The 15,356-nt window shown below is 43.3% G+C and overlaps 1 protein-coding gene across 3 annotated transcripts in view; it reads right to left on the bottom strand.

Moving 5' to 3' along the window:
• ADAM12 (ADAM metallopeptidase domain 12) overlaps positions 1–15,356 on the bottom strand; it is a 335,028-nt gene that overhangs the window by 232,277 nt on the left and 87,395 nt on the right. For all 3 annotated transcript variants that reach the window (XM_059398802.1, XM_059398803.1, XM_059398804.1), the window contains exon 3: positions 6,995–7,068. In XM_059398802.1, the coding sequence (XP_059254785.1) occupies positions 6,995–7,068 (74 nt within the window). The remainder of the gene's footprint in view (positions 1–6,994; positions 7,069–15,356) is intronic.

Consider the following 15,356-nt stretch of genomic DNA (forward strand, 5'->3'; position numbering starts at 1 on the left):
AACCCAAATGAAGGATGGGAGGTGATGTAATTGGACTTGGAAATCCACTTCCATATCAAAGATCCTGTCAAACCCTTTAAACTTTAAAGCAGTCAATTCAAGGACACCATACTCTCCAACTGGAATGCAGAGAGGCACCGTTATGGAAAGGCTGATCTTAACCAGTTAAGGCACTTTAAAGTTAAGTCAGGTTGGGGAACAAAAACTCTAAAAATGGCATTCTGACCTTTTCCAATGCCTGGATAAACTTCAAAGACTGAAATGAGGAGAAAGCTCAAGGGAATGCAGTTCTCTTCAGCAAACAAAATTTAAGCCCAATTAGAAAGAACTTAAATGTTAAGAGACTATAACTGAATTCAGAAGGGATTTGGTCTAGTTAGAAGATGGCTGAAGTCCATCAACAGTCCCATTCTATAGTCACATTCAGAAAATTCTCAACTGTCCTTCCCTACCTCATCAAAGGTGATCTCGCTGATACAACCCAATGTCCTAAAGAAGGGGTCAGAGCTGACCCTGGTGTAGAAATCAGACAACCTGAAAAGGTGTGGTCACTTCCTGCAGGAAAGACCATTCCCACAGGGAATGCATCAGCTAAGGCAGAAACCCTGGACTAGAAGGATCCGGTGGGTGGCATTTCCCAGCCAGTCCCAGCACCACTCAGCACTTTCTGCCATGATGGAAGTGTTTACAGCCATCCGTGGCAAGAAGCATGTAAACTATTGCAAGTGCTTCCCTATGCACCAGTGATAAAGAGCCTCTTATCCCACCCACTTTTTGCTGCCCCAATCTTGTCTTCATATGTAGCCAGAATGCTATTTTAAAAACTGAATTTTATCCTGTCATTGCCCTGCTTACAGGTCCTGCTCCCATGGGATACCATTGTCCCAGTGAGAAAATACTTAGGCCCTCATGGAGCACGAGGTCCTGCATGGGCTGGCTTCCACTTCTCTTACTATCCCCCTCCTGCACACTAGCACACCAACTTTCTTAGTGTTTGAAACACCTCAAAGCTCCTTCCACCTCTCCCAGGACTTTCGCGCATGCTCCTCCTTCTCGGGGCACCGTCTACCTTCCGCCGTCCTTTACCTGGCTCGCTCTGATTCCTGTGTCGCTCAAATGCTTCGTCACACAACTTCCTTCCCTAGGCCAGACTGGGTCTCACACTAGTCCTTCTCAGCTCTTACATTATAGCTTTGTGATGGCCCGTTTGGCATTGAGGCCCTTGACTGACCTCCAAGAAGACAAGGACTTGACTTTGTTTTCTCTGTCTCCAGCACCAACCACAAGTATCTGGTATTAAATAAATATCCGTGAACAAATGACTAAGTGAATAAAGGTTAAAGAATTACTACTGATTAACTTATTACTAATCATTTGAAGTAATAGAGATTTGTGGATGATATAAGGGAAGTGGAGAGACAAAACCATGAAAAAGAGTAGAATTGCTGAGATGTGGTTTTGTCCTTGCTAGTTCAGTCAATAATTAGAACCACTTGAGAGATGAAAGCTTGAGGTTCTAACAGGCAGGCTGGAATTCCTCTGCAAGAGTAGAAATGGGGAAAAAATAGCACTCTATACACAAAAACTTAAAAAATTTTAATCCCTAAAGATGTCAACATTGTGAAACTAAGACTATTGCGGCAACAGGAACCCAGAGGATTAGCTAATCCTTTCCAGCTCTTCTCAGAATTCTACTCTGGCCATCTTCAAGACTCATGGGCAAAGACTAGACATAATCTGATCTCCACTAATTTAGGAAGTTTGAAATAGGACATAGTTTTGGTGAACCCAAGGGTATACTTTGGTGAAACAACACATGTCATTGGGTCCACAGGTATAAAGCACTGAGTCATTCAAACCTGATTATCAAAAACAACACAAGCTCGAATCTTTCGGCACTCACTATACACGGACTTCTATTCTTTCTTGCAGATGAGAAAACAGAGAACGTAAACAGCTTATTGTCGGAAGCAAAACCGGGTTTTGAAGCCCCGTTTCTTGACTCCAAACCTGTATTTGGAGTTAAGCTTTCTCCTTGAACAATTAGTGTCTCACACCACCCAAGATGCACCTTCAACTTCCTGGTGACTCACTTCTGGTTGGTCCAGGCTGTCGTCATTCCATGATTCACTCATATGGTGAGTGCTTGTTGAGGGCCTACTACCAGCCAGATCCTGGGAAGTGGGTGGAGGGCAAGTTGAGACCCTGGCCCTGGCCTTACGGGCATCTCTTGTTGTGGAAGAGGGAAGGGAAGTCCAATGGCGGGAAGGAGAACTGTGGCAAGCAGCTCTCCAGGACTGTGTGTGCAGCAGCACAGGGGGACTATTCTGGATATGGCCCGACAGGGTCACTGCACAGCCTGACGCCAGCCACTTCAGTTTAGGGCCATGGGCACTTATGCACACACACTGGTGACAGTCACCTTAGCAGCTGCACCACCTCAGGGGCTCATGTTGAGTTTGTGGGTCCCATTCATGAGAAATACGAGGAAATTTCCTTCTGAGCTTACAACGTTTATTTTCTGTTAACCCAAGCACAGGACTTTACATTTATCCCCATTAAATCTCATCTTGTTAGTCTTGGCCCATTGATCCAGACTGCTGAAATCTCTCTAATCCAGATCCTGCGACGCAGACAAGTTACCCCCTCCAGTACTGCATTGCCAAGAAGTGTGATCGGTGCACCTTTTATGTCTTTATAGAGAAGGCTCTGGAAATTGTGGACCATAACAAGGCCTTTTACATAGCCCTAGGGCCAATGATTGCATCTCAGTCCAGTTGTCCAGCACAGTCTGGGTCAACACGAACAAGAGACTCATATCTTCGGGTGGTTACTCGGCCGAACCCTAACCTAGCCAGCACGATCTCTACACCAGCTACATCATCCCTCCTGCATCACCATACTCCAAGAGATGTCATCAAATAAACACCTCCCCAGATACTGATGCCCACGTCTGACCAATTTAAAATGTCCTTTCTGCTACCGATTGAGCGAATATGAATTAGATTTGTCCCTTCAGAGATGTCTGGAATTATCCCAGACAGAATAAAAGCCAACGCCTGAGTTCTTCCAATGCAGAGACCCAGCAAATATAAATTCAGCGGGCCATAGACCTCCCCCAACCCCCGCCTTCTGTCAGTGATGGGCCAAGGCTGGAAAACAGAAAGCTCGGTGGGTTTGAGAGATGTGGGGGGTGTGATCTACTGCCATCACTTCTAATTATCCTAAACTGGAAAAACGGATGTCTGAGCTGGCCAGCCTGTCTAATAAAGCATTTTGATCAAAGATGCAATTGCACAGAGCACCTGTTTGAGGGATGGCCTGAGAGCCCACGGGGACCCAGGAGAGTTATGGAAGTCATAAAGCGGTCCCTGCAGTTCCGTAGGCAGACAGCAACACTGTGAAAAATGTTTCTCCAGGGAAGCTTTGAGTCTCTTTAAACATTCAATTATGGCTATACAAACACAGATTTTAAGTGAACAGCATCCGATCTTTGCACAAATTAGGGATGCTCAGAGGCAAATAGAAGAAAGCCCCTGAAACAACTGTTTAATACAAATTCCGTCCAGCTCCAAGAAGAATTGGTGTATGTGATGAGTTTTTGAGCAGGGTTAATTAGGTGACCCTCTTTCAGCATTAACTTTGGATTATGGCTCCTATGATTTAAGGCAATGAGGCCACCTTTATTTTGGTTATGATCTCCAAGCAGGTTTTTAATTAAAACAGATTTTTGGATATTTAAAGACCCAGTATTCAATGGGCAGAGCTCTTTAGCCCTCTGGAAGTTGGTGGAGGTCCTTCTAAAACACATTTGCTTTTTATGAATAATAAATACTCCAATATCCTTCTTCTCAATGATTTTTAAGTTTTTACAGATTTTTTTGCTTCAGTGTTAAAAGTTTTCCTCATCTCAATAGCAATATTTTCTTGCTCTAAAACATGAATAAATGTCTTCCATAATCTTACTAGTCAGAGATACACATATATATGTATATAATTTTGAAATAAAAACTCAATGTTGTGTAAAATATGATCTAACATGCTGCTTACATTGATTATATCATGAGTGCTTTTCACAGTGATGAAGATCCCCATCATCCCCTTTAATTGTGAAATAGAGCTCTATTGGCTCTATATGGCTAAGTCATAATTTAATCAATCTCCTATCGATTTAGATAAAATATTCTGCAGTGAACATCCCTGAACACAGAACCTGCAGGCATGATGTAGGGCACCGACAGGTTACCTTCTGGTTAGCCAAGATCTCTACTGTGCTGGTTAAATATACACATTCACCTTGCTTGAACATTTGAGTTCTAATACCTTTATTTGAATAAATTCTCTAATTGGATCTACTGGGCCAAAAGCTATAGGAATTAAAAGTTCTACTTTTTCCTGGACAAAGGATTATATTTTGTGTTTGACAGCTTCAAGAGCTGGTAGCACACGAGCATTTCACTCTACCCATAAAACTCTGGAATTCTGGTATTCATGGTCCCCAAAATGAAGCCATATGGAATAGGCAGGTAGTTTTTTTTAAAAAAAATTTTATGTTCAAGTATTTTGGAGAAGTACAACATTAAAATAGTAATACTGGCATGCTCTAATTATGAAAATGTTATCCTTAGCAGGGTAGAATTTCTACAGTGTTGTAAGTAGTGTAATTCAAATAAAGCCATGGAACGTCGTAGGATCATATCAAACACTCTCCATACAATCTCTAACATGAAGGTTGACAGTGAGGTTGGGAAGAGAGAAACGAATTGAGAAGAGATAGCTTTATGTTTTTGACTTTTCTAATTTTGAGATTATTTTGTGAAAGGCCCAGAATTGGAAGTGAGCAAATTAAGGCACCTTTTAACCTTGTAAAAGGATCTTTTATACAGATGAGCCACGGTCGAATGACTGTTCGTCATTGTGTATTATACTATCTGCCATAGTAGACAGGAAACCATTTTCTAAAGAACCAGAAATGAGGCTACTGAGCCACTTCAGAGACTCAGAGAACCAGAAGGGCACTAAGAGCTACATTTCTATAAGGAAAAGCATGTCCAGTATAAAGCTAAGTGAAGAAGCAGGTTATCAAATGCACAGACCCAATATCCACTAGGAAGACCAAAAAAAGCAAAGCTTACTTGTAAGGAAAACATGACCTTGGACCACAACTAAAATATTCATCAGGATGTTGTTTGGTAACAGAAGTATTTTCTTTTGCCTCTTTGATTTTTTTCCCCTACAATTTTCAGTTTTCTGCACTGGACATGTATTCCTTTTAGAGTAGAAACAAGTAGATTAAGGTTTTTGTTAAGTTGATTTCTATCCATCTACCTGCTGTCTGACTACCATCTGTGGGTCTGGAATTGGCATCATTCCTGCTGTCTACCACATCCCCCAACACTCTGACAAAAGGAGTGGACGCCCGAATCCAGTAGCAATCCTAAAGCACCATCAAGGCCATGCATCTCCACCAGAAACCCTAGTCCCTTTTGATCATTCAGGAAATATCCAGTTTCGTCTGTTGAGATATTTCAAAACCACATGCAAACAGCAGTCTACAAAAATTAAAATGCCCCATGGTATTCTTACATGAACAAGAAAAAAAGAGAGCATGAATATATTTACTTGGCTGAGAGAGACATACCAAAGGCAACATAGAGGTTTCTGTTCAGCTCCCTGCTCATTTAAAACGGGCACCCGAGACCTCTACTTTAAGACTATCAAGGCATGAGGAAAGCTAAAAACACATCATTTATTGCTTAAAAAAGCTTTTAATCCGTTTAATGGTCGGGGGTAAACTACAAGATATAGGAAGAGGCAAGCTGCTATCCTATTTTACATATATTCATGTTAAGTGTACTTATTTTTTAAATGTATATATTGAGATGGATCTCTCTGTTTTTTAAAAATTGTTGTTGGCTGCGGTGTTAGAAACTGAAGGTGAGAACTGGCCATGACGATCTCATCGATTGGACTCGCTTGGGGCCCTCAAATCAAAGCGCGGAAACCATGTGTGATCTGACTTGTCCACATGGACACAGTCAGGTTTTGTGACATCTCTCTTGGGCAGAACTCATTCCAGTGATGCTCTCTTCTCTACAAGATCACATCAGGAAAAAGTCAGCATGTCACGGATGGGTGAGGAATAGGAACCAGTAGTTCCGAAGTTAGAAATTTCTAGAGGTTTTATCTATCTACCTAGAAGAGAGAAACTCCTGTTTCAAATCAAGCAGGACATGGTAACTTCATTTACATCTTTAAATACAGATTACTTATTACAAGCACACAGATCTTTTTTGGTACTAATAAGAAAGAAGAGTATTGCATCCTCTCAGTCTAAGGAACCCAGGGGGCTAGCCAGGGTATAAAGGATGACAGGAACAGGGCTTGTGTTCCTTATGCCTTGAAGCAGACAGTTTTCTACTGGAAAGTCATACAAAATATGTAAAAATATCCATATGCTTCAGGAAAAAAAGTAATACCATTTTTGGAAATTCATATAATTTTGCCAAAAAAAAAAAAAGGTCAAATTTTTAAATAAAAAGATAAAATAAATACTTTGTACCACTGGAGGCAAGCTCTGAAAGATAAATAAACCCTTGGTATTTCTCAGGGAAAAAAGAGGTTCTATTCATTTGAAGCTATTTCTCCTTATATAAGCCAGGAATTGCCAGAAGTCAACTAATTATGGAACGCTGTTAGTTGAACAGAAGATGCTTGAATTCTATCCTTGACAAATCAGGCTCTGGAAATGAGAAACATCAGAACTATGAGGAAAAACCTGCTGATTTACAAAGCTTTTTCTTAGAGTGATAAAATTCTTCATTTTCCACTTCATTTTTTTCAAGTTAATTCCAGCCTCAGGCCCAAATTGGGATTATGACTCTGTGCATTTCATTCTGTTTCTCTAAATGCCAATGTAGATTACGCAGCACTTTGAGCCCACAGCTCCTTTCTTTCTCCCATGGCACAGTATCCAAGAATTAATGTGACTTACTCATTTCTTTCCAGATGTATGATCAGTTCTTTGCTTCCCAGTTGTATTCGAAAATTCAACACTTCTGGATGATTCTGAAAGATAAATAAGAGAAATCAGCCGAAACACATTTCACATTGACTTGCCAACATCTAAATGTTCTGAAGACATATTCGATGGAGGGAGAGAAAAATAAGTTTTCTTCTTGGGACCATTCTGAGATCCCGGGTAGAGGAGACCAGGTCAACCAGGACCAGAGTTTGGAGGAAGCACCACTCTCCTAGATGGCACAAATGGGGCCTGTACCCTTTCCTTTGGCCACAGAGCCCCGAGATCCTTTTCGACTACCCCCACCTCCCCAATGACCTCCTCCCTCAGTTTCCCTGTCTCTATAAATAGCCCCTTCACTTCCCCAACTGCTCACGTCAGAAATGTGAAGTCCTGCTTGAAACCTGCTCCCTCTCCAGCTCCTCTCCATCCATGGGAGGTCCTGCAGTGTCGCTGTCAAAACCACAGCTCCTATCACGTCGTACACCCCACCACCTCACTCCAGTTCCAAGCACAGTCACCTCGCATCGGGAATACCACAACACCCTCCTAAGCTGGGTTCCTCCATATCTGCCTTTGCTTTCCTCCCATTTGTTCTCCAATGGCAGCAGAAGTTCAACATCAAAACTACCTCTTCATCAACCCAACTGCACTTATAAGGAGCCTGCACTGGTATCCAGCGATAAGATGCCAACCCTTTAACGTGGTCAGTGGTGCCCACACGGCTCTGGTCCTCACTCACATGGACCTTGCCAGCAACTCAAACACACCGAGCTCCTCTGTAGTGCTCATTTTTTGCACATGCTGTTCCTTCTGCCTGGAATGCTTCCCCTCAGACTCCCCTAACTCAGTACCAGCTTTGATGTCAGTAAGTCAGGGAACCCTTACCTTGCTCCTCAATCTCATTGCATACCCCTCTTCCCAGGCAAGCTTTCTGCCAGTCTCCTATCCTTTCCCTCCTCGTGGAAGGAAGAACTTCTTTCCTACTTGTGGTAACTAAGTATGTTGATTTGTGGGTCCACTTGCTTATTATGTCCACAAAGGTATCAGACAAGTAATAGAAGCCCAATTAATATTTGGTGAATGAAGGGATTAATGACTAGGGTAAATGTCTCTACCAATCTCTTCTCCTTCTCGCAAGGCAACATACTCCTTCTTCTCTGAGCTCCAGGGAACCCAGCTCATGTGTGCCCATCTGTCAGTGGGAAGCAGGCAAGTACACTTTCTGCTGTGCCGTGGAAATCCCAATGAGTTTCTTGCCCTGCCCTGAAAATGTACCTATGTGACAATGTCCCTCAACTCACAACCTTACACAAGTTCCCTTCCCACTAACCCAGGGTGGTCATGTGCGCCACCCTCCTACCTTTGAGCCCAATCATTTAGAGTCCTTACCCAAGCCATACTCTACTTGCCAACTCCAAGGTATTCTGTGAACCTCCCATCCCCTTTCCTGCTATGTACCCCTAGTGATCTGGGAACAGTCACTTCCAGCCCCTCCTTATCCAGACCAGCATGTGTCAAATAAGGGTTCTATGTATCCACGGGGCAGTTCTCACTAGGGGAACTGAAAATTTCAGTTTTTTAAAAAAACAATTGATTTTTTAAAAACCAACGCTGCATTTTCATTCTGACCTGTCAAGACAGTCCCCCAGCACTCAGGCAGGAGACTGGCAGTGCCACCTGACGGACCAGGGGATGTGTGAAGGGCAAAGAAGGGGTTAATTCACAAATGATGCAAACTAAGGGAGAGCCAAAGGCCATCAAAGCCCAGGGCAGGAATTAAGGCTCCTTGGGGACTTGAAAGGAGCCAAGTAGAAGAGAGCTGGGTCATCATGTGGAGCTGGCACCGCAAAGTCAAGGGCGCCCGGCTCCCCGCGGTCAGCGCTGCATCTGAGAGCCGCGCAGTGGCTCAGCCCTGCTCATAAGTCATCACCGCAGGAAATCAGTGCTGCCCCCCTCAGCTGGTGTGGGTTTTCCTGCCTTTGCTCTGAAAGTTCTTTCGGATTTATCCTTGTGAAAATAAGATGTTCATATGTAGTGTTCCAGTATTCCAGCATTAAGAGTTCAAGAGACTTTTCCTACAACATAGCGTTTCATCTGTACTATGGATCAACTAATCACATGTTACTATGAGAGAAGATGGAGTGTAAGCTCCAACATCCAACCTTAGTCCAAATGAAATGAAACTTAAGCAAAAATCCTAACAACAGAAGTCACATGAGTTTTGGGAAAAGGTTAAAATAGGCGTGTCCTTGAGCCATGGGACTGGGACAGCATCACACAGGGCGAAATGCTGCTTCTTTTATTTTCATGGCTGCCCTTTGCACATCTGGATAGTTTCTGATGTCGAATATGGTAGCTGTTAGCCACATATGAATTTACATTTAAATGAATTGAAATAAAATTTAAAAATCAGTTTATCAGTCTCCCTGGACACATTTCAGACTCAAGAGCAAGATGTGGCTAGAAGCAGCCCCGTCGGGCAATGTAGAGCGACAACATTCCTACCTTCCCAGAAAGTTCAGACAATTCCATCTTCATTGAGCTGGTTGGAGTCAATAATAAAGACCTAAGATTTGCATCATTCGACTGCTGCCTGAGTAACAGACTATTTTAAATATCGGTGCCTTCAGGGGATATAATTAGGTGCAAACCCAAGTGGGTTTTTTTAAGTGCACATTAAGAAAACTCTTCTCAATTTTAATTGATGAGTGATATTATTTTTTAAGGAGTTACTTAAGCTTGAGAGTTAAACTGGTAAATGTCCATATAAATGAAACGCTTATCTGTATTTTCTGGGTTTAAACAGAACTTGTTTTGTACGGACTCATTCTAGCAAATGATGACACAAACATCTAGCGATCTTGTAAAAACCACACACCGTAATTGACTTATTTGGGCACTATCTGATGTTTCTAAGAATTTTATAGGTTTCTGAGTGTTTGCTGAATTTTTCAAATATTACTATTTCTATCCTATGCAACATTAGACATACATTATGTCTTTAAATTTTAATATAGTGCATAGAAGTGCTTATAAGTCCTAGATTTGCTATCAAGTCTGTCAGGGGGACTTTTGCCCAAATTTGCTTATATTTTCTGAGACCGAGAGTTAATTACAAATACACATAGAATGTTCTCTCCAGGGTTTGCAACTTGTACTTATCCATGATTTCTTAGAAAAAAATGGGATTATTAAGTTTACAATAAAATATTAGAACAAATAAATGTCTAGATATTTTGTCAAGATGTGCCTGATGTATGTACATGTATGCATATTTGAATTTGTTTTATATATGTGTGTGTGTAAATAATTTCCTTTAATTACAAATTGTCTTTGCTTAAAATACTGAAACATGTATCACATTTTAAAGATGAATCCTGGCAATTATATTAGTGAATAAAGATAAAATATTTGCAGTACCTCTCGCCCCCAGTTCAGCTAGTCAAAACATGACCTTTTGTGCTAATTCCACAGGAAGTCCCTCCAGGACCTGTTATAATATTCCAAAGTCAACATCTTTCAAACAAATACATTTTTCCCTAGGGAGGCAAAAAAAGATCTTATCTGTGTATTTTAGTTGGGATTTAATGGTACAGGAGAAATCAATGGGGGAAAAGAACAGCTATTTTCATTCAAAACCACTAATTACATTAGATTGCTCAGTTTAAATGCATGTATTCATTCCATTTTCTTCTGATTTTTATACATCGAAGATAATAAACTAGTGCTGGTTAAATATAGCATTCCTTTTCTTAAATATGATATATTGATTACCTAAATGGAACTGTGTCTTTTATTGAATGCTTAAAGAACTGCATTTGCTTAGTCAATTCAATGCTAATCAATAGGCCAGAAATGTTTTGGCACTATTCTAATTCCACCTTTTTCACTGGGGAAAGTAAACCCAAGAAAGAATGTACAAAATGTATCACTACAATTTTAATTTGAAATTTTTTTCATATTTATTTATTATGGGAGGGAAGGTCAAAGGGAGAAAGAGAGAGAATCTCAAGCCAACTCCTTGCTGAACGCAGAGCCTGATGACACGGGGCTCAATCTCATGACCTTGAGGTTATGACCTGAGCTGAAATCAAAAGCTGGATGGTTAACTGACTGAGCCACCCAGGCTCCCCACTACAATTTTAAAAAATAATAATTATTAGAGTACCTATCACTCAGCTGAAAAATCAAAACATTACCAGAATCTGAGAAGTCCCTTGCATTAGTTTGCTAGGCTGTCATAACCAAATGCCACAGGCTGGGTAGCTTAATGAACAGAGATTTATTTTGCATGGTTCTGGAAGCTAGAAGCCCAAGGTCAAGGTACAGCAGGGTTGGTTTCTTCTAAGGCCCCTCCTCTTGTGAACTCCTCAAGGAAACTATGTGGGCATCCTCCCCCAGGGGCTGTGCTCAGGTAGTTCTGCCAAGAAAAGCTGCAGCCAGGACCCCACCACCCGTTTCTGGGACCTTCAGTTGCCCTGCGCTCCCTCTGAGCCCATCTGCCCAGCACTCTCTACTTAACTGGAATTCTGAGCAGATGTGTAAAAGTGATTTATTAATTAGCTGCGAGTTCTTTCATGTTGTCTTGCTTTCCTTTAATCTGTGTAATTGGGGGTCCCCCAAACTTGACTTTAAATTATTTCACCCATGTTGGCTACAAAATCTCTCTAGTCAATCCACATAGCTTCTCAAAGATGTAGGGATGCCTCTGACTGCTTCTTCTCTGATGGGTGGAATGATACACAGCACCATATCCTTGGTGTTTCCTTGTCTTTAAAAAACAGCCATCTTCAGCAACTTAGAAAAAATCTGAACCAGATCATGAAGTTGAAATAAGGTTGCAGTGAGCCCCCAGAAGGAAGGGAATCACAGGAGAGAAAATATGACGCCGGGTCTACCGCCGAGTCCACTCCCACCCTGGCTTCTAGGTTACTCTCTCAAAGATCACGGTCGGTTCTGACCCAGACTCACTCATCTCGGACGTTGATACCGGAAGCTCAGAGAGATCTAATTTTTCAAGCAGAAAAACAGTATTAAGATAACTGCATTGGAGGGACTCTGAAATAACTAGATCTCTCTCCAGCACTAAATACGTGCTTCAGACTACAGCCGTGGCATTCGTGGGGCACAAGGGAGTCATTTATTGCTATGACTATTTAGAGGCAATCTTGATTACCACTTTAATATGAGTGGCCAGCTCCACAGCCAGGAAGATGCGCACACTGTGGAACTGCGCGAGGGCAAAATGAATTAACTGCAGGATAGCACAGGAAGGGGCAAAGGCATTGCAGAGCCATAATGGGGTGTCCCTGGCTTGGGGCCTATTACTTACTACATAAATGATGATAATGTTTATTCATGAGTCATTGACAATTTTTTTTCTGACAGAAACTGACCTTAGCAAACACCTTGTTAAAATATGCAGAATGGCCCATATTAATCTCAGGTAAAAACTGTTTTGAAATATAGGTAATGTCATTTCTAAGGTTTCTGAGGGTCAGCATATTGGATTATCTTTAGTGCGGACTCTCCTTAAGTTATCGTGACATGAGGGGTTTACAGATTTTCAGCCTGCTTCCGCCTTCCCATGACAAAACTCACCCCCCCACCACCGCCAGCATGTGTGACGCTCAGAGTTCTTATCCTGTGGCTGCTGGAGTGACCACTAATGCTTACATTTGCAGCAAAATTTTTTTATTTTCATTTTACATTACTAGATGTTTTAGCCAAAACATCTTAAAAGCCTTATTTATTCATTGAAACATTGCCATGTTTCATCCATACATCCCCCATGTGCATCTGTACATGATGGGCTCGGAGTCCCCCGGGCACCTTCCGCTCTGGCTGACGACAATGGCTAATTCTGAAGCAGAATCTGTTCCCTCCTGGAGCTCACTACTAGGTTTATGAGGACAGCGACAACATGCCTTAATAGAAAGCAAGCTGGAAAACCCTACAATGCAGGTTTCTCAAAATTAACACATCTAAAACTCATTTTTTATTTTATGTCCCCTCCATCCATTCCAAAGAGGAATTTGGAGAAAATCAAATCAGTACTGGCTCTGGCGGAGAGCTAGCCCAGTGACAATGCTCTCTCTTAAAAACCCTTCATCAGGGGCGCCTGGGTGGCTCAGTGGGTTAAGCCTCTGCACTCGGCTCAGGTCATGGTCTCAGGGTCTTGGGATCGAGCCCTGCATCGGGCTCTCTGCTTGGCAGGGAGCCTGCTTCCCCCTCTCTCTCTGCCTGCCTCTCTGTCTACTTATGATCTCGCTCTTTCTGTCAAATAAATAAATAAAATCTTTAAAAAAAAAAAAGAAAAACAACCTTCATCAGTGGCCCATCATACTTAGAATAAAACCATGGCCTTCAGACCATGAAAAATCTGGCCTCTGTTTACCAGACTTTCAGCATATCATTGAGCTGGCTCTGGCTAAGCTCCGGCCAACTTCCAGGCCTCTCCACTTGATGACCCTGCGCATGGAGGTCATCCCTGGGTTCCACTGCCAGGTCTCAGGCTGGACATCACTGCCTCAGAGAAGTGGCGGCCATCTTAGTGGGGCTCTGCTCTTGCACACCCAGCTCCCACCCACCCTAGATTTCCTCATTTGTGATCATTTATTGGTGTGTTTATTTTACTTGTTGACTGTGTATCGCCTAGGAAAACAGAAACTTTGCAGGCGGAGGGAATTTTCTGGCCTCGTTCCACATTCTGGCCCCAACACGCAGAACAGGAGCACTAAGAAACATCTGCAGGATGATGGAAACAGCATCCAGAGGCTATCGGAAGTAGCAGAAGGATCATAGTCTGAGGGGTCGCAAAGAAACTCCAAAGCCACACACGTCAATTCAGAAGGTATGAAAGAGACATCAGGACTCTCCTACCCCGTGGGAGCTATCCCCAAGCAGAAGCCTATAGTCTGCTCCTCTGACCCCCATGGGCTGCCTGCTTTACCCCTGGAGGCTGATGTCCCTCATGGGCCCAAGTGGCCATAGAGAGGATCCCTGTACACTGAACAAGGAACTGGGCTTTGACTATGACTTACATTCCATTCCTCTGGGGAAAGGGCTCCTGGAAGCCGAATTCTTTACATTTATACTTGGGACTGACAAGAATGTCTTGTTCCTGGCACCCTCCTGCTCCTCCTGCTCAGTGTCTTTGGACCTTAGTGATAAAGAATCCAAATCAGGGCAGAGGGGCATAGAGCGGGTGGCAGGAGGAGGAGGGCATGTGATCAAGTGTCAGTCACTGTGCGGTGTGAGGCCGACCATCAGAGCTGGGGCAGGGAGAGGCAGGAATCAGAGCCATGTCAGGCCAGGGGCGGGTGCTGAGCAAAGTCCGAGAAGGAGGGATTCGAGGAAGACTTGTTTTGCCGGTAATAACTTATCGGTTATTAACTGTCCCGGGTGTGGGGACCATATTCCAGATGCGCAGTGACATGGCGGCCTGGGAGCAGGACTGGGTGGCGACATGGTACCTCTGGGGACAAAACCATGGGGTGACAGTGTGGTGAGATCAGACCACGGCAATTCGCCTCTGAGCAGGGCTGAGCGGACGCCGGACCCCACCCAGTTGCAGCACCACGTCCTCAGATCTCTGCTGTCCCCTCTCCTCTTCTGCCTTCAGACATGTCTCTTTGAAGGAGAGAATACATCATCCTTGACCTCTCTGCCTGCTGATGGCGCTGGCACAGCAGGACACCTGAGGCAGGAGGCCAGTGGCTACAACGGGACTTTCCCATCAGCCCTGCACCCGAACAACTCGCAGAGCCATCCGCAGCCCCGGCACCACGTGTCCATCGTCCCCACCGACGGGGACTGGCCCCTGATGAGTGTTCAGTGTCTGCAGCTCCAGCGATGGGACCTGTGATGGGGACCGCTGTCAGGTGAAGAAGGCCCGGGCTGGGTGCCAGGGCCCAGCTCCACGTCTGCATCCTCCAACCACCTCCAACACCGCAGAAGGTCACTGAGTCCTTCTCCTAAGGGCATCCTACTCTGGAAGTTTGCACATAGGTAACAATTTCTCTTTCTTTGATTGCAAAGGAATAATAAATTTATTTTAATTTTTTTTTAGACTTTAATTTTTTATTTTTTATAAACATATATTTTTATCCCCAGGGGTACAGGTCTGTGAATCACCAGGTTTACACACTTCACAGCACTCACCAAATCACATACCCTCCCCAATGTCCATAATCCCACCCCCTTCTTCCAAACCCCCTCCCCCCCGGCAACCCTCAGTTTGTTTTGTGAGATTAAGAGTCACTTATGGTTTGTCTCCCTCCCAATCCCATCTTGTTTCATTTATTCTTCTTCTACCCACTTAAGCCTCCAT

The sequence above is a fragment of the Mustela nigripes genome, chromosome 4, assembly GCF_022355385.1.
Source record: "Mustela nigripes isolate SB6536 chromosome 4, MUSNIG.SB6536, whole genome shotgun sequence".
Taxonomy (NCBI): Eukaryota; Metazoa; Chordata; class Mammalia; order Carnivora; family Mustelidae; genus Mustela; species Mustela nigripes.